The sequence below is a fragment of the Podarcis erhardii genome (assembly GCF_964252035.2).
Source record: "Podarcis erhardii genome assembly, chromosome: 10".
NCBI classification, from domain to species: Eukaryota; Metazoa; Chordata; class Lepidosauria; order Squamata; family Lacertidae; genus Podarcis; species Podarcis erhardii.
Window position 1 is genome coordinate 75563490 of NC_138500.1, and position 24918 is coordinate 75588407.

At 41.3% G+C, this 24918-nt stretch overlaps 1 protein-coding gene across 1 annotated transcript in view; it reads right to left on the bottom strand.

Annotated features, from left to right (window-relative positions):
- CAMK1D (calcium/calmodulin dependent protein kinase ID) overlaps positions 1 to 24918 on the bottom strand; it is a 217330-nt gene that overhangs the window by 57470 nt on the left and 134942 nt on the right. Inside the window, exon 2 of the mRNA XM_081879198.1 lies at positions 21675 to 21806. Coding sequence (XP_081735324.1) covers positions 21675 to 21806 — 132 coding nt within the window. The remainder of the gene's footprint in view (positions 1 to 21674; positions 21807 to 24918) is intronic.

Sequence of the window (24918 nt, forward strand, 5' to 3'; positions counted from 1 at the left end):
TCTTTCTCTCTCATTTTTGTAGTACAAATCTGACACAGTATACAAAACTTTCAAACGAGAAGGCTAAGGGGCCTGGAGATCAGAACAAAGGCGAACTGCCCAAAAGGAAGAAACACATTTGGCTGGATCTACACTGACCTGTTTAATGTTATTTCCCCTATTAGAAATGCTATTCTAAAACATCACAGGGCATAATTGTTAATTAAAACATTTTACCTTGTTTTTTCCCCATCAAATGTAAGTCATACCTAGTCACACCATTTTCCAAAATGCTGTTTCTTTCCCTGCTGGTCACTGGTTGCTCTGCTCCGCCCTCGGGTTTCACATTTTAATTCTTCTTCCCTCCCTGTCCTTTGTCATCTGCGCATGTCAGTCTTTCACCTCCCCTCAAATACCATGGTGTGTGTGTGTGTGTGTGTGTGTGTGTGTGTGTGGAGTTTGAATGCCAGAACAAAAAAGGTAAAATGCTACATAGGGACATATGAGCAGTGTTCCACTGATACAGCAACATAAAACGATTAAAAAGTAACTGATATAAAAGACAAGGTAATAACACATTATGAACGTAAAAAGTAGGACATCGTGTGTCCGTCTAGATCCGCCCCAGAAGAGTGCAAATCTCCATAAACAATACTAAGGAACAAGTGAAAAAGAGCAACGGACACATCCCCTTCTGACGTGGACCCTTTCACAGCACAGATGGTGCAAATGTGCATTGAATGTTTCCCCATTTTAAGAAACACACTCTGCACATGGAAACATAGTATGCTGGAGCTTAGCTTTCTCCCCGGCCTCCTAGCTTTCCTAGTTATTTCAATGGGGAAGCATTCAAGCATGCAATAATTGTTCCATGCTTCCATATTTTGGAAGTGATGCAGTCAATGTAGAATTGCTGCACCTTGTGCTATTCCTGCACATTTGAATTGGCTCAATGGCTATGGCGAATCTCCTGGAACCAATGACTGTAATTAAAACATGGAAGGATGAGAGAGGAATGTGTGAAGCGGTGCTGGGTGTTTCTAAAAAAATCTATACTAAATCACATGACATAATTTTGATTGATTCAGTTTCAGGAGATATTATGGTTTGGGCAATCCATTTCACCGGCACTATAAAAGAAAAAGAAGCAGCAGCAGCAGCAGCAGTAATTCAAAATGACTTGAATCACCCTCAAAATGAGGTATAAACTAATAATTACATCCCCTGGAACAAGATTCCCAAGAGGAATTTCAAAGATTTTTTTCCAGTGTTTATTTGTTGGCTATTATGTCTACGGGGTGATATTTATTCTCTCAGACCTTTATGCACACTGGCATTTCAGATGTGAGTATAAGATTATGAGATTGTAATTTCAGTCACAAATATTGTTTTTAAACACTGGATATATCTTTGGGAGATGCACATGAGGAATAAAGAGATAAACATTTGGATCCTGAGGCTTTAGCGCATGCCTTTACAAGAGGAGTGGGGAACCTCAACCCCTCAGACCTCTCTATCAGACACTCAGGTCTCTCAGTCTAGCCCTTGAGCTCTTCCCAGGCCCATCTCATGCCATGTTCCTCATTGGCCCTGGTACACCTGTTCCTTGAGTGCTTCTACCTGGCTGGAATATGTCCTTGACCTGTGATAATGCCTCTCACTTGCCAGGATAGAGAGATGTGTCTGTAGCAATATCTGAATTCTGCATGGTTTGAATATAGCCCAAGAATCACATCTGTTGACCAGTCCATTTTTACCTCTGGCCATGCCTACCACTGATATATAATCCCTGGAAGGATGAGACCTAGGCCACAGTATTCTTCTTGAAATCACCATTTTGTAAACTGGGCCCTAGATGACTCAGTGATGGAATGGTCAAAGCTCAATTGAAGGCAGAATTGAAGCCTTAAAAGTGCAACGTGGCCTGGATGGCGCAGAGTATCTATTTGTGAAATATATACATCCATTTCTACAGACATGTTTAAGATGCCAACCCACAGCCCTGCAAGAAAATAAAATGAAAACAGAAGAAAAGAACTATGAAATCAAAGAGGGAGAAAACTTGCTTGAGTAATGATTCTGGATAAATAAAAAGAGTGCTAAGAAAAATAATCCCATGCTATCAAAGGTGGCTAGGTACAACAGCCAGGTTATTAGATGATACACTAGGAAACATTTTTCTTCTGTCATCTTCTGGTTTGGGTGTGGCACCCAATGCAATTATTTGCTTCTGCATCCCTACATGTGAAATAAATCAATCAAGAAATAATTAGAGGTGTGTTTGTTTTTGAGTATGCAAAGCAGAACACAACCTTGTTCCTAGGCTACCTGTTTCTGTTAAACCAGCACAAAGCTATACCTGACTTTTCAAAGGCAAATAAACAAGATAACAAATATTCAGCATATTCTATAGTCTGTGGCTATAGAGAGGTAAAATTAGACAGGGCACCCCAACTAGAGGACTGTCCCTATTTTGTACTTTCCACAATGAAAAAGTTTTGCATTGGCTGAGTATCTGAAGCTGCCTTGTAGCCTTAAACTACTGATCCCCTAGCCCAGCCTTGTCCAACCAGGTGCCCTCCCTCCAGCTGATGTTGGACTCCAACTCCCATCAGCCCCAGTCAGCAGGGCCAATGGTCGTGGGGTGATGGGAGCTGCAGTCCAGAACATCTGGAGGGCACCAGGTTGGGGTCCTTGTTGTCATGAGAAAAGCTGAAACAGGATTTTGGAGTGAAAGTCCACTTAAAAGAAGTGTTCTGTCTCTTTTGACATAACACTTCCTCCACGAATCTCTGTGGTTAAGATTGATTGAGGAAGGTTGTTCATGAAGTTCTGCATCTGCTGTCTGATGCCTAACTGCCACCATGTCCTAGGAATAATAATAATAATTTTTTAAAAAATTATTTATACCCCACCCTTCCCGGTTTAAAAACCAGGCTCAGGGCAGCTAACAGCAAATATAAAACATTGATTAAAATGTGACTTAAAAACAGCATAAAACAGCATAAAGTAGAACATAAAATGCAGCATCAATATCAGTAAAATTCAAAAAGCCATTCTGGAAGCCATTCTGGCCATGTCTCTCCTGAAAGGCAAGTGGGGAGGTGTTTGTTTCACACACTGAGGAAGCTCTTCCGCTCCTGAGACTTACGGATGCTTTTTGATACAGGGCTCTGAGTTTTATATTGTACAGTGTCATATATTTGGAGCTTATTTCTAATGAAAAAGTGGTATGTAAAAATGAGCCCACAGATATTCACCACCACAGAAAGGATTTCCCTGATAACAAATCTATCACAGTATTTCCCCCCCTCCATGGAAATAGCTCACACATTCAGTAGAGTAACACCGGAGGAGAACTCACATGTATAACTTGTTTATCTTCCAGACAACCTTGTAATTCACTGTATATAAAAACTGTATACAAATGCTGCATTTAGTTTTGGAACTCTTCCAACAGATCCAAGAAATTGCACTTAGGAAAATGTGGAGTTTTAAAACATTAATTAACTATTTATCAAAATGCTGACAACATCTTCTCACGCAAAAAGCCAAGAATAAGCCCCAAATACCTACGCCTCCCCTCCTCAGAATCCCCAATATAGAACTATACTCCATCGCCAACCAAGTGCACCATATAATCCCATCCATACATTCTAGAAGATGAGACAAAACAATGGGTACACCTGGAGAGAGACCACAGCATACCCATTCCTTCCAAACAAACAAAGGAAAATCCTCACAAACAGGTTAACACAGACCATGCTTAAAGCGTGGAAGGAAGAAGCAGGCAAACTGTCCCCAACCCCATCCCCACTAAACCCCCTGGCTCACCACCCACTATGCCACCACACAGCACAAAACTTCCAGGTAAAAACCTGACAAGCCAAAGGCTTATCCCACCTAGCAGACTTCTACAAAAATAGCAAACCCACATTGACACAAGAAATACAAGACAAACAAGGGACACCCAAATGCCCTGGCTAACACACTGCCAATTACATGCCTTCTTAAACAATCCACTAGTAAAACCAGCAGCAACCATGCCCTTGACAACCTTCGAAAACCTCCTCCTCACCACAGAGGGACACAGCAAGGGGGTGGCATCCACAATATACAAAACACTGCTCCAAAACCCCACAATCCCCCTTGACGTAATCAAAAACAATGGTAGGACGCCATAGGCTATGAAATAAACCCCACCCAATGGACTAAAATGTGGTCTAAATCCCCCTCTTTTCTTCCTAACCTAACACTGTATGCAACACTAATGTCTCACAACAAATGAAACTGATCTGTAGAAAACACAACTTGAAAAAAGGGACAATGCACGTATTTTTGTAAACTAAGAAATCTTTACTACTACTAATAATAATAATAAAAAAAAAATCTAAGAGAGACAGAGAAAACAACGATCAAAACATTTGTGAAATATGGACTCCAGTGACAATTTCTATTCCTCTTGTGGCTGCTCATAGTCCTTATATTAACTTAATGGAAATGAAGCCATTGAACTTAAAGAACAAATAATTGTCAAATTATGAATTGAGTAAATCTTTTTATAATAAATAACAATTATTTACTTTTAGGGAGAAAGGTACTCTTGAATTCTGTATTTTGAAAGGTTTTAATGTATTCCAGTGCATTGTTTTAATGCTTTGTATATATCTGCTCATGTTTTTTTTGGTATGTTTATAGTAAAACATTTTAAAAAATAAATAAATCAAATAACCAAATGTATGTGTGAATAACGTCATAAATGAAATGTTTGATCACTGAGTCCCCAAACTGTGTTGTAGTTTAACCAGTAGAAAACCAATGTGCAGACCTTCACCATGAATTCCTATTGATAGGAGGCATGTGTGAAGCTGAAAGTTAAAATCTTCAAATAAGTAATGCAGACAAGAATGAGTCTGCATATGCAAGAGGCTTTTGCTTCAAACTGAGGTGGAGAGGCTGCCCCACAGGCAGAGATGATGTGCAGAACAGGGGACACTCATTGCAATGAACTGTGTTTCCACAGCACAGTATGTCACCACAACTTGGCCACAACCAGACGCAGCATCTCTATACATGTTACTGAAGAGTATTTATATTATTCGTTTACAGAATTTTTGGGATCCCCTTTCTTCAAGGACCACCTCTTCCCAAATGAACTGGCCCTGTGATTGTCATCTGAGGCCCTTCTCTGGAGGGCATTCTGGTGAGTTTTCTAGGTAAATAATGGAGGCATGTTTAACAGAGTATATTGATAAGTCAGCCTTCTCTGAAAGAGATGGAAATGCACAGAGAAAATCAAAGGTAAGATCTGGTCTTGTGGTCTTTAGGCAACAGATGTCAATGTTAGCATTCCTACCGTGCAATGTCAATATTGAACAGCCCCAGACTTTCATTAATTAGAAACAACAGAAGCAAAGTTACCAAAATCAAAGAATCCACGGCTCAGCAGTACTCATGGGCTTTTTAGCCAAGCAGCCTTTATCATGATTAAAGTTCAAAATAGTTCAAAGATAAATATATTTTAATACAGTTTGTTGTGCAAGTGAGAACAGCAAAACAGAAAATCTTCAAAATTTATGAAAAGTTCTTTTGATCTGTCTCAATAATATTTTAATTCACATTTCCCCTTAGAAGAGTAAAATAAAGGCTGGTATTCTAATCACACTTACCTGGAAGTAAGCACATTGGGCAACAGTGAGAATTTTATTGCCTGCTGCTCAACATAGTGAGGGCACAGAGAGCTGCTTAAATTGCATTTCCTACATGCATCTTCCGAACCTTTGGATTTCTGAATCACCACCTCTTATAATGCTATGATGTTGCAGTTTCAAAGGTTGCAACCATATAAACATTTGAGAATGATCTGTGTTAATCTTAGGAAATATATAACTGAAACTTTGAAACAATAATATGGCAAGCCACGAAACTTACCAGGTTTTGGGAAGGATGCAAGGGGGCTCTGGGAGTGTCCCAGAGGCTGGTGAGGAAGATGTTTCCTCAAGTGTCTGGGAACGTTGGGGGGGGCAGCATGGTAGCCCAGAAAGCAGTCCTCCACCTTGTCGTTTGGGAGGTTCCTGACTTTGCGTGCTTTTGCACGCGGACCCCTGGAACCAAACCCTGCCTAAACTGCAGGTTACCTGTAACACAAAACTAAAACTGACTGAATTGAACTGGGAAGAATAATTGTGTTGTGAAGAAAGCGGTATGGAATAAAAGAAGTACACAGTGTCATAAGCTGAATATAGATTATTTTTCAGGTCACACAGAGCAGACTGAAAGCTGAAGAATAAGCATGAAACAGGGACTTTCGGGTTAGCGCCATCGACTAATGGCGGATTCCCTCCGAGCTCCGCAGGATCGGGTCTTGTCCACGGCGGCGACGCGGGGACCCTCAAAAATCACAGGCGCGGATGCCTGTGAGCGTGGTGACTCGGTGGGCACCATTTGCGCCCCCCAAGCTGCGAAGGAGCCTTTTTAAAGGCTCCGGAACGGGGACGGGGTGCGGCGCGGTGCTGCTCCTTCTGCGGAGTGAAGCTGCAAGCCATTGTCGGAGAGCGCTGACTTTTTCTTTGGAACAATTGGACTTTAAAGTAACAACCTATGAGTAGTACGGAAATTGGAATTTAAATTTTTTTTGTTGAACGAGGAACGAGCGGGGAAGGGTTAAAAAGGAAGTCCGCCCCCCCCCTTTGTAAACAACCTAAAGCAAAGGACTGGCTATCTAAGGTCGAGAGAATCTTTTCTTTCTTTTTTTTTTTTAAATACTTTAACTTTCACGGCTTGACATTATAAGAAAACTTTACTGGAGGATAAAAGATTAACTTTGGGAGCTGAAAGTTTCACCCCCCGGACCCGGGAGCGTCCCGCGAGAGAGCCTGTTGAGGAAGTATTGAAGAGTTTGACAGCTGTCAAGTTAGCTGTCAGAAGGAAAAAGAGAACTTTGTTTCTGTTGCTTCTGCTGGTTATATCTGTTACAATTTGTTGAAAATAAGGAAGGGTTGATACAAACTAACTTGATTTTTGGACTTGAGCTGAAAGGTACATTAAGGAACCAAAATCCCCCTAGAGGGGGCTTAGGGACATTACAAGAATGGCTGGAGGAGGGAAAATCCAGGCTGAATTGGAAAGAACATTTGTTCTCTTGGGAAAGTTACAAGGCCAAATCAATGTTTTGGCTATAAACGTCACAACTCTGGACTTAGCAGTAAATAACATTGTCGACTCTGATAAGGATTTGAAGCAGGAAGCCTATTCAATTGGACAAATAGAGAAACTTGAGAGCCATGAGAATATGGAGAAGGAGACATATGTTGCCCCTGAAGAAAAGGAAGGAAGAGCTGTTTTGCAGATGTCAAAGGAGAGTTGCAATTTGCGGCCTGACATGATGGCAACAAAGGAAAAAAAAAACCTGATGTGGAAAGTCTGGCCTGAATTGGAGAGCGGAAAACTGAGAGATCTCCTTATGTGGAGATCTGAAGACCGAAGGATTATAAATTTGACCAAGGTGGAAGTTGGAGCTTTGGGGACATTTGGATTTGAAAGGAGCATGAAACAAGATTTGGAGTACCCCATAGGCTTTACTTTTAAGTATGGAGGTCTGGCTGGAAGAAACATGGATCCTGTTGGGCCGGAGCCTCTCCGAGATTTGGGGTTTAACATTAAGGACTACCTAAAAGACCGGCAGAGAGGAACTGAAAGAGATTTAAGAGCCTTGGATGTGAGATCCCCAGGCTAAGCAGTATATTGAGACTGACGGACACTTGTTGGGGACTGAAACCGGGAGAGGGGTGGGTGGAGTCTGGGAATCCAAAGGGTATATAATTATAACCTGTTTTGTTTTCATTTTGTTTTGCTATCGGTATGGAAACTGGGAAAGTTGTGGAAGGGAAATTTTGGTCGACTTTAGGAAAAATGTTTAAGAATGAGTAATGATGTATAAGTATTGATGTTTAAGTTTGGATAAGTTAAAATTGGTTTTCAAAATGGTTTAAATTAAATGAAAATAAGGTTTGCAAAAATAAAATGAGGAAATAGAAGAAGAGGAAAGGTAAAATAACAATATGCTAAAATAAATCATTAAGTTAAAGTTGAGAAATAAGTATTAAGGATTTGTTGAGTTAATAATTTAAATTGGAATACAAGAAGGGGAGGTGTGAGGAGGTCTGAGAAACAAGTTAAATGAAAATAAGTAACTGAAATCTTATGTGTTTTTTTAAAAATTGTTTTTTTAAGTTTTGGATTTTTGTATTCTTGCTATTTTTTGTTTATTTTTGTTTTTGTGTGGTTTTTTTGAAAATGCCAATAAATATTCATTAAAAAAAAAAAAGAATAAGCATGAAACATCAGCCCCTGTTGCCCTCCTAATGACAGTGGGGTCAGAATGGGCTCCAACTGGGCCCAAACTGGGCACAGAATGAACATGGTGTTTTATGAGTTTAGGAGGAACTACAGTGGTGCCTCGCAAGACGAAATTAATTCGTTCCGTGAGTTTTTTTCGTCTTGCGATTTTTTCGTCTTGCGAAGCACGGACTTTGGAAAAGCTTCAAAAATCACCAAAGTCTTCAAAAACCTCAAAAAAGGTTACCACACCGCGTGCTATGAGTTGCTCCTTGAAGTGAATGCACGGTTTTAAGAAAAAGGAAACAAACTTGCAAGACAAAGGAAACAAACTTGCAAGACGTATTCGTCTTGCGAAGCAAGCCCATAGGGAAATCCGTCTTGCGAAGCAACTCAAAAAACAAAAAACTCTTTCGTTTTGCGAGTTTTTCATCTTACGAGGCATTCGTCTTGCGAAGTACCACTGTAGTTCCATTTCCCAATCCCTATTAGAAACCTAACTGGATGAAGTGAGGTGGAGAGACTGCCCCACAAGTAGAGATGATATGCAGAACAGGGGACACTTTCCACAGCACAGTATGTCACCACAACGTGGCCACAACCAGACGCAGCATCTCTATACATGTTACTGAAGAGTATTTATATTATTCGTTTACAGAATTTTTGGGATCCCCTTTCTTCAAGGACCACCTCTTCCCAAATGAACTGACCCAGACCCTGTGATTGTCATCTGAGGCCCTCCTCTGGAGGGTGGCAACAGGAGAATAGGCCTTTCCAGTGGTGGTTCCCCACTCGTGGAATGCTCTCCCCAGGCAGCCAGGAAAAACATTCCTCTTCTGCCAGGCTTTTTGCTTTTGCTTATCTGTGGGCGGATGTTTAAATCCTGCCTTTTAAAAATATGCAGGTGTTTTAGGTTTTTTCACTGTTTTGTTTTATGCTGGTTTTAAGGTATGTGTTATTAATTTACTGCTGTAAGTTGGGAACATGATAGAAACTGATCACCCACAACAGGAGTGTGGTAAAATGTACTTCCAGACCACCATCTGAATGAGAGAGTTGCCCTATCTTGCAAACCATCCCTAGTCCTCAGCATGGGAAAAGAAGACCTAAGATAAATACACAGAGAGAGAGGGAGAGATTTTCTTACACTGTAAATATCTTGCACAATATAATTTGTTCAGACATGTGGAAGTGCCTCCAAAACACTGTGAAGGTCAATGAGATACCTGTGGAGCCTGAGAACAGCTTGATCAGCATGAAAGGAGGAAGAAAAGAGCCCTGCTTTTAAGTGGACTTTCACATCCAAAATCCTGTTTCAGCTTTTCTCATGACAACAAGGATCTCTGGTGGAGAATGCCCACTGTGTGTGGCACTTGGAATGAATCATTCTGTCCCCACCAAACTATGATGGAGGGAAGGGAAAGCCTGAGAGTGTTTTGCAGCATCACTCACACACACACACACACACACACACACACACACACACACACACACACACTATAAGTTTCAGGGTAAGCTTTAAAGGTCAGTTTCTTTGTGAGGAGAGAGTACTGGCACCCTGAAGTGTCTAATAATAAATAATAATAAAAATAATAGTTATTGGTAATAATATGCCACCCATCTGAGTGGGTTGCCCCAGCCACTCTGGGCAGCTTCCAGCTCCTTATGCAAGCCAAGGAAATTTTCCTCAGCTAACTCTCCCCTTCCCTGGTCAATTAATTTCTGTTCCCACCCAGTCACAAAATCCAGGTTATGACACAAATTCCATCTGCAATGTCTTTAGTGTAGCTCCACCCATCTCAGCTGACGTGTGAGAAAGCCTGGCAGTTGCCTGAGAGCTTCCTTTCCACTTTCTAAGGATGCTCTTCAACTGCCCAGCTTGGCTCAGAGTGTGCGCTCCTACATTTTCTCATTCTGCAGCTTTGGTTTTTTCTCAGAGTCCATTTCCTCCTTCTTGGAACTCTCTTCAATAGCCTTCTCAGCATACAGGGCTTAATCGGAGTCAGGGCCTGGCAGTTTTAAATGTCAAGGTGACAGTCTACAATAACTGTAGGTAAAGGTACCCCTGCCCGTACGGGCCAGTCGTGTCCGACTCTAGGGTTGCGCGCCCATCTCGCTTAAGAGGCCGGGGGCCAGCGCTGTCCGGAGACACTTCTGGGTCACGTGGCCAGCGTGACGAAGCTGCTCTGGCGAGCCTGCACCAGCACAGCACACAGAAACTATAGCTGTGAGCAAATGCAGAGTTCATTTCTTCCATCAAGGAACAAGTATTAAGAATCACTTTCTGTCCTACCTCTAAGGCACATGGAGTTATTGCGTTTTATCCTTGCATCAACACTGTGAAGTAGATGAGGCAGAGAGAACTGATGGTTGCCCCAAGGTCACTTGTGGAAATAGTCTCCAAGAGCTTCCAGTCTGGAAACTAAGTGACTCAGAAGTTGCCAGACACAAGCTATGTTTCTTGGTGGTTTTATTGGTCTCAGTCCCAGGTCTTTCATTTAAGAAATTAGGGGCTACTTGGAAGAAAGGAGAGGGAGATGGTGGATACAAAGGAATGCACCAGTGGGAACAACTTTTGAAAATTTCATCTAAAAGCAGGGATTTATAAGGTGATGCTTTTACCATTACTTTATCTCTGCCTTTGATAATATTTCTTGGAAATTTATGAAGGGAAATCTAAAAGAAATGGGAGTGGGACGGGGGTTTGAGAATGGGATTGATGCAATATATTCAGAACAAAAGGCCAAATTGATAGTTAACAATGTGGTTACAGAAGAGTTCCAAATTGAAAAAGGAACACGACAAGGCTGCCCGATCTCCCCTCTGTTATTTATTTCGGTTCTGGAGGTGCTCTTGAACATGATCAGAGGGGACCGGTTGGTGGAAGGGATTCAGGTCGGAGCGAAACAATACAAACTCAAAGCTTTTGCAGATGACCTAGTTTTGACCCTGCAGGAGCCAGAATCTAGTACGAAAAGAGTATTACAATTGATTCAGGACTTTGGTCGGGTGGCGGGATTTAAATTAAACAAACAGAAAACCAAGGTGCTGGGAAAAAATTTGACAGATACAGAGTCAGAACGGTTTCAGAGAGAAACAGAACTAACTATGGTTAAAAAGGTAAAGTACCTAGGGGTAAACATAACAGCTAAAAATCTGAGTCTATTTAAGGATAACTATGAAAAATGTTGGTCTGAAATTAAGAGAGATTTGGACAGTTGGACAAAACTGAAGCTTTCTTTGTTAGGCCGAATTGCTGCTATTAAGATGAATGTATTGCCAAAAGTGTTGTTTTTGTTTCAAACACTACAGATTGTGGACAAGACGGAGTGCTTCCGGAAGTGGCAGAAAGATATATCTAAATTTGTCTGGCAGGGCAAAAAGCCCAGAATTAAGTTTAAGATATTAACAGATGCGAAAGAAAGAGGGGGCTTTGCCCTGCCAGACTTAAAGCTGTACTATGAAGCCGCAGCTTTCTGCTGGCTAAAAGACTGGCTACGAAGATACTGATGTATTGGATTTGGAAGGTTTTAACAATGCTTTTGGTTGGCATGCATACTTATGGTATGACAAAGTTAAGATCAATAAGGCCTTTAAGAACCATATTGTCAGGAAGGCAGTGTTCAATGTCTGGACAAAATATAAAGACTTATTGGAAAATAAAACTCCAAGGTGGCTTTCGCCTCTGGAAGCTAAGGCCCGAAAAAGACCCAATATGGAGGCCAAATGGCCAAAATATTGGGAAATATTAGAAAAAGATGGAGACAATTGGAAATTGCAGAGTTTGGAGAAAATGAAGGATAAGGTGTGAGACTGGTTACATTATGCTCAGATTAAAGAAGTTTTTAAAAATGACAAAAAGTTAGGGTTCCAGGTGGAGAAATCGAAGTTAGAAACAGAATTGTTAGAACCAAAGACTAAGGTACTATCTAGAATGTATAACTTGCTGTTAAAATGGAATACACAAGACGAAATGGTTAAATCGGCTATGATAAAGTGGGCGCAGGACATTGGGCATAACATTATGTTTGAGGATTGGGAAAGGTTGTGGACCACTGGGTTGAACTTCACCGCATGTAATGCTCTGAAGGAAAATGTAATGAAAATGATATATAGATGGTACATGACCCCAGTTAAACTTGCCAAAATATACCATTCGTCTGATAATAAATGTTGGAAATGTAAAGAAAATGAAGGAACATTCTTTCACCTCTGGTGGACATGCCCTAGGGTGAAGGCCTTCTGGGAAATGATATATAATGAGTTGAAAAAGGTATTTAAGTATACCTTCACTAAGAAACCAGAGGCCTTCCTTCTGGGTATTGTCGGCCAGAAGGTGTTAAAGAAGGATAGAACATTCTTTATGTATGCAACAACGGCAGCAAGGATTACTCATCGCAAAAAACTGGAAAACTCAAGATCTACCCACACTGGAAGAGTGGCAGATGCAGCTGATGGACTATATGCAACTGGCCGAGATGACTGGCAGAATCCGAGACCTGGGAGAAGAGAAAATGGAGGAAGACTGGAAGAAATTTAAGATGTATCTACAAAAACATTGTAATTTGGTTGAATGTTAAGAAGGATGCTAGATTTTAAAAAAATTGGCCACCACTAAATTAGATTTAAATTTGATGATAAGTGAGACTAAAGAAAATATAAATTTTTTTTGGAAGAATTGCTAGATTATATTTGAATGAGTGGATATGAGATTGTAAACAAGTTGATAATTTGTTTGGGAAAAAAAACTTTTAATGATGTAAATGGGAGCGGGAGACGTGAGGGAGTCCAAAGAAGTGATGAAACTATGTTTGTGACAGAAGCAAGATTGTTTATTATTTGTGCATTTATATTTAAAAACTTTAATAAATATTTATATATATATAAAAAATACTTTATCTCTGCTTCAGGAAAAGCTCGCTTGCGAAGTTTCAAGTTGCTAGGAAAGGCACTGATGGAGGGCAACTAGAATAGAAAAGTATTGTTTTATTAGTGGCATTAGTGATGTGAGGTGAAAAATTTCCCAGTGCTTTATTTTTTCAGACATCTTCCCTTTTCATAAGTTAATTAGTAACAATGAACAGGTGCCAACTGCAAATACAGTAGTAGGAAAGTGAGGCGGGTTCAATATTGTGAACTAAATACAAGTGAAATAAAAAGAGTAAAATGAATTTGCTAAATTAGGTAACTCTTGAGCATCGGGGGGGGGGGAATCCACTCAAATTACCCTAATTGGATTTTTTTGCCCAGTTTAAAATTCCCAGAAAACACACATCAATGGCTGGCATACACACATCAATGGCTGGCTGAATCTCTCTCCTTTTTGTTTCTAACCACCTGGATTTGGGGGGAAGGGCACCCTTTCACACCAATTGTAAGAAATACAGGAGGTAAGTCCTGCTTCTCAAATCTATGGTGCAACCACACTCAGAATATTGTGTATGGTTCTGGTTGCTATGCCACAAAAAGAATACTGCAGCACTGAAAAGATTAAGAAAGGACAACAAAAATGATTGGGGGAGTGAAGCAAGTCTCAGGTGATGAAAGGCTACAACGTTGTGGCTCTTTTTAGCTTAGAAAAAAGTGAATAAGTGAAGACAAGACAGAGCTCTATAAATTATGCATTGTGCCAAGTCAGTGGACAGAAAGAAGTCTTTCTCCCTCTCTCAATACTAGAATCCAGAATCATCAAATGAAGCTGAAAGTATTTCTTCACACAACAGGTTGCTAAACAATGGAATTTGCTATCACAAGATGTAACGATGGTTGGAAACGTAGGCAGAGGATTAGACAAATCCATGGAAGGTAAGGCTAGCGGACCTGATGGCTATGCACTACCTCCAGTATCAGAGGAAGGATGCTTTGGTACAGCAGTGGCTTGGGAACAAATGGGAGCAAGTGGTGTTGAACTCAAGTCCTGCTTGTGGGCAACTGGTCACCAGCTGTGGTAACAGAATGCTGGACTAGATCATCATTCGGTCTGAGACAATGTGGCTCCTTGTATTCTCCTTCCAAAGTGGAATTTTGTTGTCCTTGTAGTTGAAGCTGCATACCATAAGTGAATAGGCAGTTTTCATGCTGGTCTTCATCACTAGAATAACCCAAAACTACCAGGTTCTACTTTGAGTTGCATAATACAAAAACAAAAGGTCAACTCTCTGTTCCACCCTACCAAAATTTTTGCTTTTATTAGTTTATTTATGTTGAAGATCCTTCCTTCCTTCCTTCCTTCCTTCCTTCCTTCCTTCCTTCCTTCCTTCCTATTCTCTTCCCTTTCTTACCGGATGACAATGCACAAGATTAAAGCAACATAATTGCAAATAAAAAGCAAACTAAATAGAGCAGCAACAAAAAAAAATGAGCCATAACATTCAGCAAGAATTAAAACAGTTACAAAAATCTAACCAGCTTTCTAGCAGCAATAATTTAAGTGTCTTACAAGTGGCAATAAGCAACATCTGTAAAAAGAGGCACTTGGATCACCAATAAAAGAACAAAACTGAAAACCATGCAATTGATCAAGTTGGCAACAAAACTCTGTAAACTGGTTTCTAGAAGATTTAGATAAGATTCACATTTCCAAACATGTTTGCATTGTCTTTAGATAAATATGTCAGAAGTGTGCCTTCCTGCGAAGCTCTTCACACAACAGAAAGTATGAATTCCTGCAATGCACAAGGCAGAGCAAAGAATTATAAATAGTAAATTTGATACAGTAAAGCAAGACAAGGCTACAATAAAGTAAAGTATGGAGGCTGGATTAGAAATAAGGTTTTTGTTTTGAACTTCAGCTCACATTGGGCTGCCATCCCTCTTGGTAAACACCCAGTTGAAAGAACGTGCTCAGTCTTCCTTGCTGAACAACAATTGTGCCTTTTCGACACTAGATGGTAACACACAGAAAAGGACAGTGAGTCTTGGTGGAGGAAACAACTTCACATGTGTCTGGTCTCAAAAAGGCGTTTGAAAGGCACAGATGAAGGCATGCCCTCCTAAGTGAATGCTATAGGAATGCTATAAGCATAGTTTGATTAAACACATGACTTCATAGCTACATAGAGGCCTTCAAAAATGTAAAGAAGAAAAGGTAATTTCTTGTGTTGATACCAGGCTCAGTTCACCTCCATTTTAGTTTGAAAACCATCTCTTGACTCTTCTCCCACTCCCAGTAAATTTCACCTTCTGAAGGAAAGTTTTGTTTCTGCACATCACCCTAGAATGTTCACTTCACCATGAGTTCATGAAAACATTGCATTCTGACTTGTTCTTAGTCTGACCTGTTCTTAGTGCTTGGTTGACCATATTTACGGATGAATGCTATATATTAATCACTAGTAATAGTTTAAGTCTTGCTATATCAATCACTAGTTATAATTTAATAAGGAAGCTTTCACGCCTGTCCAATTCTGTGTTCCCTTTCCCACCCTTTAATCTATTGATGATTAATGTCTATATGCAACATTTGCTTTGTACTTGTGTTAACCAATCAGCAACAAGCACATATGTGGCAATGCTGTAATATTCAATAAAAGAGACTCCCCGAGACATGCTCGAGAGATGCCTCCCATATGACACCCACCACTCGTCTGTCGTTCATTTCAACCCAACATCTGGTGACCCCGACGTGATTGCCAGATCCCTTCGCAGCCATCCCTATACTTCACTCGACTGGAGAAGTCTCAGTGCACTATTTCGTGAGTATGGGAGGGGAACTGACTAGGTTCCAAGAGGAGCATGCCAAGGAGTTGCTCCATCTCGTTAGACAGCGGGTGGCGGGTGCTCATATTTCCTTGAAAGAAATTGAACAATTGTTATGTGAGATTGCTTGCCAGTGCCCCTGGTACCCAGAGGCAGGTTCTCTGGGGTCAGAAGCTTGGCAAAAGATTGGAAAAACCCTCTTTGCAGAACCGAGGGCACCGATTCATTGTCTGCTCACTTGGCAGAAGTGTGCAGATGCCGTCGCTAGATTAGGACCACAGGCATCTCCGTCGGCACCTGCTCTTCTAGCCGCTGCAGACAATCCCCCACTTTATCCAAAGATTTTGCCCCCCTCGCAGCCTTGCCAACCCCTCCCTACACCTCAGCCCACATCCCCATCCACCCCCATCCCTCCTTTGCCTGCTTCAGCCCCCACGTGTTTTTCCACCGGAGCTGTGCGCGCCGCGCTTTCTCAAGCTAGGCAGCAAGGGCACCTCTCCTTAGAGGAGGAGGCTGGATGGGCTGGGGAAATGCCATCTGCTTTCCCTATCTCCTATGCAAACCCCGGCACAGCACAACAACAGATAATGTTTCGTTTCCTGCTTGGCAGGGGGTTGGACTCGATGGCCCTTGTGGTCTCTTCCAACTCTATGATTCTATGTATGAGGCACTTCCTTATTCTGTTCTGAGGGAATTAAGGAAAGCCATTACTGATTCTGGCCTCAAATCTTCTTATGTGCTAGGGATGCTGGAGGGGATTGCAAATGGTTATACAATGCTACCTCAAGATTGGAAGGATTTGATGCGTATGCTTTTATCTCCTGCTCAGTATGTGGTTTTTGAAAGTGAATTTAAGCATAGCGCAGTAGCCCTGGCTGATCCACGGCATTCAGCTGACCAACTCTATGGCGCTGGTCTGTATGATAATATACCAGCCCAGGCGCAACTGACACCTTTACATTTCAGTCGCACCGCGACCTGCGTACAACGCGCCTTTCGAAAAGTCCCTGTCTCAGGGCAACCACTGAGCTCCTTCGTTAATATTAAGCAACAACATTCGGAGTCTTACCATCAATTTATAGATAGTTTGAAAGAATCAATCTCCAGGCAGATTGATGACCCTACAGCTCAAAATGAATTGATGAAAAAATTGGCCTTTGAAAATGCAAACACCGATTGCAAAAAGGCTTTGCAGTTAATCATACACCGCCCCAAATATGACCTGGCCGATATGATTCAAACCTGCACAGATGTTGGCAGCCAGAGCCACACGATGTCTTTGGTTGCCGGTGCCATCCAGGCTGGCAATAAGCCGACTGGCAATTGCTTTAATTGCAAACGCCCAGGTCATTTTGCTAAACAATGCAAAGCCCCTGGCGGGGGAGCAAACAGGAATGGTGATGCCAATAAGGCTAAACCTTCCAAAAAGTGCCCAAAATGATCAAGGTGTCTCCGACTGACTGGGCGGTAATTATTTGGGTCCTCTCTTTCCCCCTTTTTGAAAATAGGGACAACATTTGCCCTCCTCCAGTCTGCCGGGACTTCGCCTGTTCTCCAGGAATTCTCAAAGATGACTGCCAGTGGTTCTGAGATCACATCTGCCAGTTCTTTTAATACTCTTGGATGCAGTTCATCTGGCCCTGGAGACTTGAATACATCTAAACTAGCCAAGTATTCTTGTACTATCTCCTTAGTTATTCTGGGCTGTGTTTCCTCAGCTGAATCATTTGCTCCAAATTCTTCAGGTCGGGCATTGTTTTCTTTATCGGAGAAGACTGAGGCAAAGAAGGCATTGAGGAGTTCAGCCCTTTCTGTGTCCCCTGTTTGCATTTCACCATCTTCTCCTCTGAGTGACCCCACTGTTTCTTTGTTCTTCCTTTTGCTACGAACATACCCATCAAAGCCATTTTTGTTGCTTTTAACCTCTCTAGCAAGCCTGAGTTCATTCTGTGCTTTAGCTTTTCTGACTTTGTGTCTACACGTGCTGGCTATTTGTTTGAATTCCTCTTTGGTGGTTTCCCCCCTTTTCCATTTTTTGTACACATCCTTTTTTAATCTTAACTCAGTTAAAAGTTCTTTAGATAGCCACCCCGGCTTCTTTAGGCACCTTCCATGTTTCCGTCTCATTGGTATTGCCTGAAGTTGTACTTTTACTATCTCTCTCTTAACAAACTCCCAGCCATCATGAACTCCCTTTCCTTTTAGTATTACTATCCATGGGATCTCACCCAGCACTTCCCTAAGTTTTATGAAGTCGGCTTTCCTAAAGTCAAGAAATTGAGTCCTAGTATGCTTGGCTGCTCCTTTCCGCTGTATAGTAAACTTCAGAAGAGCATGATCACTCGCGCCTAATGATCCTTCCACTTCTACACCACTAACCAGGTCATCAACATTGGTTAGGACCAGATCTAAAATGGCTGTTCCTCTTGTTGCTTCTCCCACTTTCTGGACAACGAAGTTGTCTGCAAGGCCAGTGAGGAATCTGTTTGATCTTATGCTCTTGGCTGAGTTTGATATCCAGCAAATATCCGGGTAATTGAAGTCCCCCATTACTACTATCTCCCTTCCTTTTGCATGCTTGGCCATCTGTTCCAGGAAGGCATCATCTATGTCCTCCGTTTGGCTTGGGGATCTATAGTAAACTCCCACAATGAGGTCCCTGTTATTCATCTCTCCCTTAATTTTGACCCAAATGCTCTCACTTTGGCTTTGAGGTTCTAAATCTTGGATCTCTTCACAGGTATACACATCCCTGACATATAACGCCACTCCTCCTCCTTTCTTGTCTGGTCTGATTTGATTTTAATGTTCTGTTGAAAGCTGCCCAGAGCAGCTGGGGAAACCCAGCCAGATGGGTGGGGTATAAATAAAAAAATATTAAATTATTATTATTATTATTTGAAATATCAGGGTTTGGATATCAGCCTGATATTATCAGGTACAAACAATCCCTCTTCCAAAATAAATAGAAGTATGGATTTGAACCCTTGGATCTTGCTTGTGATAATATTTAAACAAACACATACACATTACAATAATTTATTTATATTTTCAGTAACCCACATTAAGTTGGGAAGTAAATGTTGGGAAGTAACTTCATTGGGAAGTAAATTCATTGTTAAGTTAATAGGAGAAAAGATCAGTATAGCAAGGCGTTGCACAAAGCCTTGTGACTGACAGGCAGACTGATAGGCAGCTGCTTCCTTCCTATTTGAGCGTTTAGTATTTGCGTACACACTTCTCAGGTCTCCACAATATTAAGTATCATGTATATCTCTGTTGTCTTAAACATGGTTTATTTATTACTCCTGTCTAGTTTCATATTGGACTAAAAGAGCCTGAAGCGGCTTTCTATTACTTTATCTGATGAATGTCCCTTTTAATTTCAACAGATTCACTTCAGTTTCTCTGTGGAAACAGGTGAAACTGGATTATTTATGGTGTAATAAGATTCAGAAAAGTGATACAGGGTGGGGGCTGTCCAACTCTATTAAGAATTTAAAATTCACAAAGACTTAAAATTAATAACAGAAATACCTTGTGGATCCAATATATTGAGCCAAGGCATCTTACAACAAATTAATGCATGCAAATTAAAAACACCAAAGAAAACAACTGGAAAACAATACAAAAAGACAATAGCCTAGATCTACCATCACATTCCCAGAATCAGAGCAAATGGAAACCCCAATTGCCATCTGTTGTACTTCAGCTTTAAAGAGCAGGTTTTCACGAGGAATCCTCCAGGGCGGAAAAAAGAGCACTTTAAAGCACAGACCTCTTCCTGGAAAGCAGAGTGCGAAAGGTAGGTGTGGACAAGCCCTTAGAGAACGCCATCCTGGGAAATCCCCCTTATCGACTGATGCTCTGACTGCACCAGCACATATCTGTAGCACAGAACACATGGAGCAGCGGCACACTCAACATCTTACCACTGACTCAAGCTACACTGCAAATTATGTAGCGCTCTTGCTCTCAGATGAGCACGCAACCAGAGCATGCATGTGTGCTGCGAAAGACACAGCCTTAGATACAGAGAGGCTGCTTCAGAGTTTTTCTCCCCATCTCCATTGTAGGGCATAGCATCTCATATTTTCCATTTAAGTAACTGACCTACTTAAATTACAATAGCACAGATTCTGATCTGAAATTAGAGACTCGAGGCTCAGCGAAATGTATGTTACAAATGCCTGCCAGCATTCAGCACTGTATGCAGTAACATACTCCTAGAATAATAAAAATCTAATCATTCACATTGCCCAGGCAGGAGTTAAAGAGTTTTTATTTAGAAATGAGGCATTTAGTGCAATGCTCAGCCTGCCAGCGTAGCTGAACATTGTAGGCAATGTGCAATCCTACAAAAGCAGGAAGATACCTACATACCTATGTGTATAAATTTAGCAACACATGTTGAAAAGTGCTTCTGCTATGCAGACAGGCCTGGCACCTGTATGTCTAGCTCTTAGCTGTAGGAAAACATTGCAGAAAGAGTGTGTGGGGGGGGGGGGGGAGAGGAAATAATAAGGCAGCAATAAATGCTGGTGCACTCAACAACTAATTTTAGGAGAGGGCTAGTCTGAGGAGGTGATGGAGGACGTTGGCCTGGTCCTCTATCACATCTCTATGTACTCCTCTACCGAGTCACACTTTGGGAAAAGAAGTTCAAGAAATTGTTATAAAGCTGAAGATCTTTACAGCCATTGGCCAAAGGGCCCTTAAGAACATGACAAAAAAACCCTACATTTCAGTGGAGCTTCACCATTGTGGCACTTTGCACAGGTGTTGGCATTATTCATTATTAGGCCCATATGATCCTTTATATTATATTCCAAAATGTATATTTATTGCTCAAGCAGGCTAAGACATAATCTTGCTGTGAGTGCAAAAAAGAAACTAAATACATTTGGTAATTCACAATGGTGGCTTTTACACACACATGTGTGTCACGGGACACGGGTGGCGCTGTGGCTTAAACCACAGAGCCTAGGGCTTGTGAATCAGAAGGTCGGCGGTTCGAATTCCCACGACGGGGTGAGCTCCCGTTGCTCGGTCCCTGCTCCTGCCAACCTAGCAGTTCGAAAGCACATCAAAGTGTAAGTAGATAAATAGGTACCACTCCGGCGGGAAGGTAAACGGCGTTTCCGTGCGCTGCTCCTGTTCGCCATAAGTGGCTTAGTCATGCTGGCCACATGACCCAGAAGCTGTACGCTGGCTCCCTCGGCCAATAAAGCAAGATGAGCACTGCAACCCCAAAGTCAGTCACAACTGCATCTAATGGTCAGGGGTCCCTTTACCTTTACCTTTATGCCATGGCTTCACATAATAAAAACAACAACAACAATAATAATTTTATTATTTATACCCTGCCCATCTGGCTGGGTTTTATTTAGGCATTGCTGGAAAACTGCAAATTACATGATCTGAACTAGTGGTGGACAAGCCATGGTGACCCACTTTGACCTGAAACTGGGCTCAGCAAAACAAGCTATTTTCCAAAAAAATAAATAAGTTGGAAAACAGCTCAGTTTATTCTGAATCAATTGCAAATCTGAACTGAATCCTGGCATGCTGCCCCATCTTGATCCCAATAAAGTGGCCCAGAGGACAATCCCAGATGTCTGTTCTGGCAACCATAATGGAAGAACACGTTTCATACTTACTTTCTCAGGACTGCAATTTCATTCTCAATGCTGCTTTCCTTCCCTTTCAGGGCTTTCTTTGGGATGCACTTGACTGCAAATAGTTTTCCAGTAGTCCTGTTTTCAGCCAAAACTACTTCAGAAAATGCACCACTGAAAAATAAAATAAAATATGCATTTCAGATTTGTTTTCTCTTGGGAGGTACTATATTGCAATGGAAATAAATGGCAATTACTATTTAAAAAACAACAACTTTCATACCCTTTTTTCTTTATGCCTTTTTCCTTTTCTTTAAATGGATGGGACCAAATACAGTGGTACCTCTGGTTATGTACTTAATTCGTTCCGGAGGTCCGTTCTTAACCTGAAACTGTTCTTAACCTGAGACACCGCTTTAGCTAATGGGGCTTCCTGCTGCTGTCACGCCGCCGCCACCACACTACTCATCCTGAAGCAAAGTTCTTAACCCGAGGTAATATTTCTGGGTTAGCAGAGTCTGTAACCTGAGGTACCACTGTACAAAGGCTCTCAAAGCAGTGCAGCAATATGAGTTTTCATGTTGCACCAGTGCAGTACACACCTGAGATGTTTCACTGGTGTCCCATACAAGGCATTGTATGAATCTGTTGTGACTGCAAATGGAATATGGCTGGGGACGAATGTGGCTGTGCAACTCTGCCTACAGGATCAAGGGTCCTTCATGCAATACTGCAAAACCTCAAGCTCAGGAGACCCCCTGCCCAAAGGAGACCACAGGACACCACTCAGGAAAAGAATATGGACAAACTTAGACCACTGCCAATTTGAGTACAATAGCCTTAGCTTCTAACTGTAGTTTTCACTTCCCTCAGACGTGATGCTTAAGTTTTCGTTTATGAAGAACAAAATCAAAAAAGGTTAAGCACATTTTAGCTCCATTCACCAGGTTCCTGCCTCACCTACAGTAGAGGCAGCCATTCTACCAGGCTATAGCAGAGGGAAAGGTGGGACTGCAGACAGGTGACAGGCCAGGGAGCTTTGGCTCCTCCTCTCCTCCTTGAACTCTTTCCATTCCAGCTGGTTATTACAGGAGTCTGCCAAGAAGAGGCTGTGTGGATCAGACCAAGGAGCGTTCTGTTCCCACAGCGACCAGGCAATATCCACAGGAAGCCAACATGCAGAGCATGAGAGCAGTAAAAGTCTTCTGCTCATGAGAGCCAACAACTGGTATTCAGAGGGAATATTAATCAAAGTGACCAGCAGGATGGAAAACCTTGTAGTCTATCCCTTCCTCTCTCTCAATCCCTTATGTGTCATACATCTATAACAGTCTGATTATTTGAAAGCTGCTCTAAGAGCATTTTCGAGCTACAGAGCGAGGGTAAAATAAATATATCTATCAGGGAGCCTTAACAGTGTATACAGAAGTCCAAATGAACTCAATGCGAGCCAGGATGAAACTACATAACATAGTGGTTGATGCATGGCAGGTGGGGGGGGGGGAGATGGCAAACACTTTATGCATCTGCTGCAACCATCCCCTCCCCCGGCCCCTTTTCTCCCCATTGGACTCAAAACCAGAAATAAGCCCACATGGTCTAGACAAAATTTCATTCATTCATTCATTCATACCCCACCCATCTGGCTGGGTTTCCCAATATGGATTGCAGAGTGGAAAGCAGTGGGGAAGGAAGCCTTCAGCCCCCACCACACTGATCCTGCTGTTCCACTTGAAATTATCTTTTTTTTTTTTAATAATAATAATTTTTATTCAGTTTTTAAAACACATAATTAAAAAACAAACACATCACAAAATACAAACAAACATAAACAAATCAAACATAAATAAATTCATAATCTTATTTTCTTGTAACTTCTTTCAATCGACTTCCCCTTACCTCCCTTTCGCTGCATCCTTATTTTAAAATTTTTTAGCAACCCTTTAGTCAATTTATCCATTTAGTTCCCTTCATTAAATTCCCATAAATTTGTTAATTACAGCTGTAATTCTCTGCTTCTTACCCCTTGACATCTTAACACTCCTCAATTTTACAACAGTTTTTAAGATATATTTTAAATTTCTTCCAGTCTTCTTCCACTGCCTCTTTCCCCTGGTCACAAATTCTGCCGGTCATCTCTGCCAGTCCCATGAAGTCAATCACCTTTGTCTGCCATTCTTCAAGAGTAGGTAGTTCTTGCATCTTCCAATACTTTGCCAGAAGAATTCTTGCTGCAGTAGTAGCATACATAAAGAAAGTCCTATCCTCCTTTGGCACCAATTGGCCAACCATGCCCAGGAGAAAAGCCTCTGGTTTCTTAGTAAATGTCCATTTAAGGACTTTCTTAATTTCATTATAGATCATTTCCCAGAATGCTTTCACCCTCGGGCAGGTCCACAATAGGTGATAAAAGGTACCTTCATTCTCATTACATTTCCAACATTTATTATTGGGAAAATGGTAAATTTTTGCAAGCTTGACTGGGGTCATGTACCACCTGTAGATCATTTTCATTATATTTTCTTTTAAGGCATTACATGCCGTAAACTTAACACCAGTGGTCCACAACTGTTCCCAGTCAGCAAACATAATGTCATGACCGATATCCTGTGCCCATTTAATCATAGCTGATTTCACCGTTTCCTCCTGTGTATTCCATTTAAGCAGCAAATTATACATTCTTGACAGATTCTTAGTATTGGGTTCTAACAGTTCCGTTTCTAACTTTGACCTCTCCTTCTGAAATCCTATTTTCCTGTCCTCTTTAAATGCCTCATTTATCTGATAATAATGCAGCCAATCTCGAACTTTGGACTTTAGTTTTTCGTAACTCTGAAGCTTTACCCTTTCACCTTCATATTCTAAGATTTCACAATATTTTGGCCATTTAGAATCCATATTAAGTTTTTTCACCCCCTTGGCTTCCATTGGTGACAACCACCTGGGAGTTTTAGTTTCCAGTAGATCTTTGTATCTGCTCCAAACATTATATAATGCTTTTCTAACAGTATGATTTTTAAAACCTTTGTACACCATTGCCTTGTTATACCATAAGTATGCATGCCAACCAAAACAATTATCATATCCTTCCAAATCTAAGATGTCTGTGTTCTCAAGAAGTAGCCAGTCTTTCAGCCAGCAGAAAGCTGCTGCTTCGTAGTATAATCTTAAGTCCGGCAGGGCAAATCCCCCTCTATCCTTTGCATCAGTTAAAATCTTAAACTTAATTCTGGGCTTTTTGCCCTGCCAGACAAATTTTGATATATCTTTCTGCCACCTCTTGAAA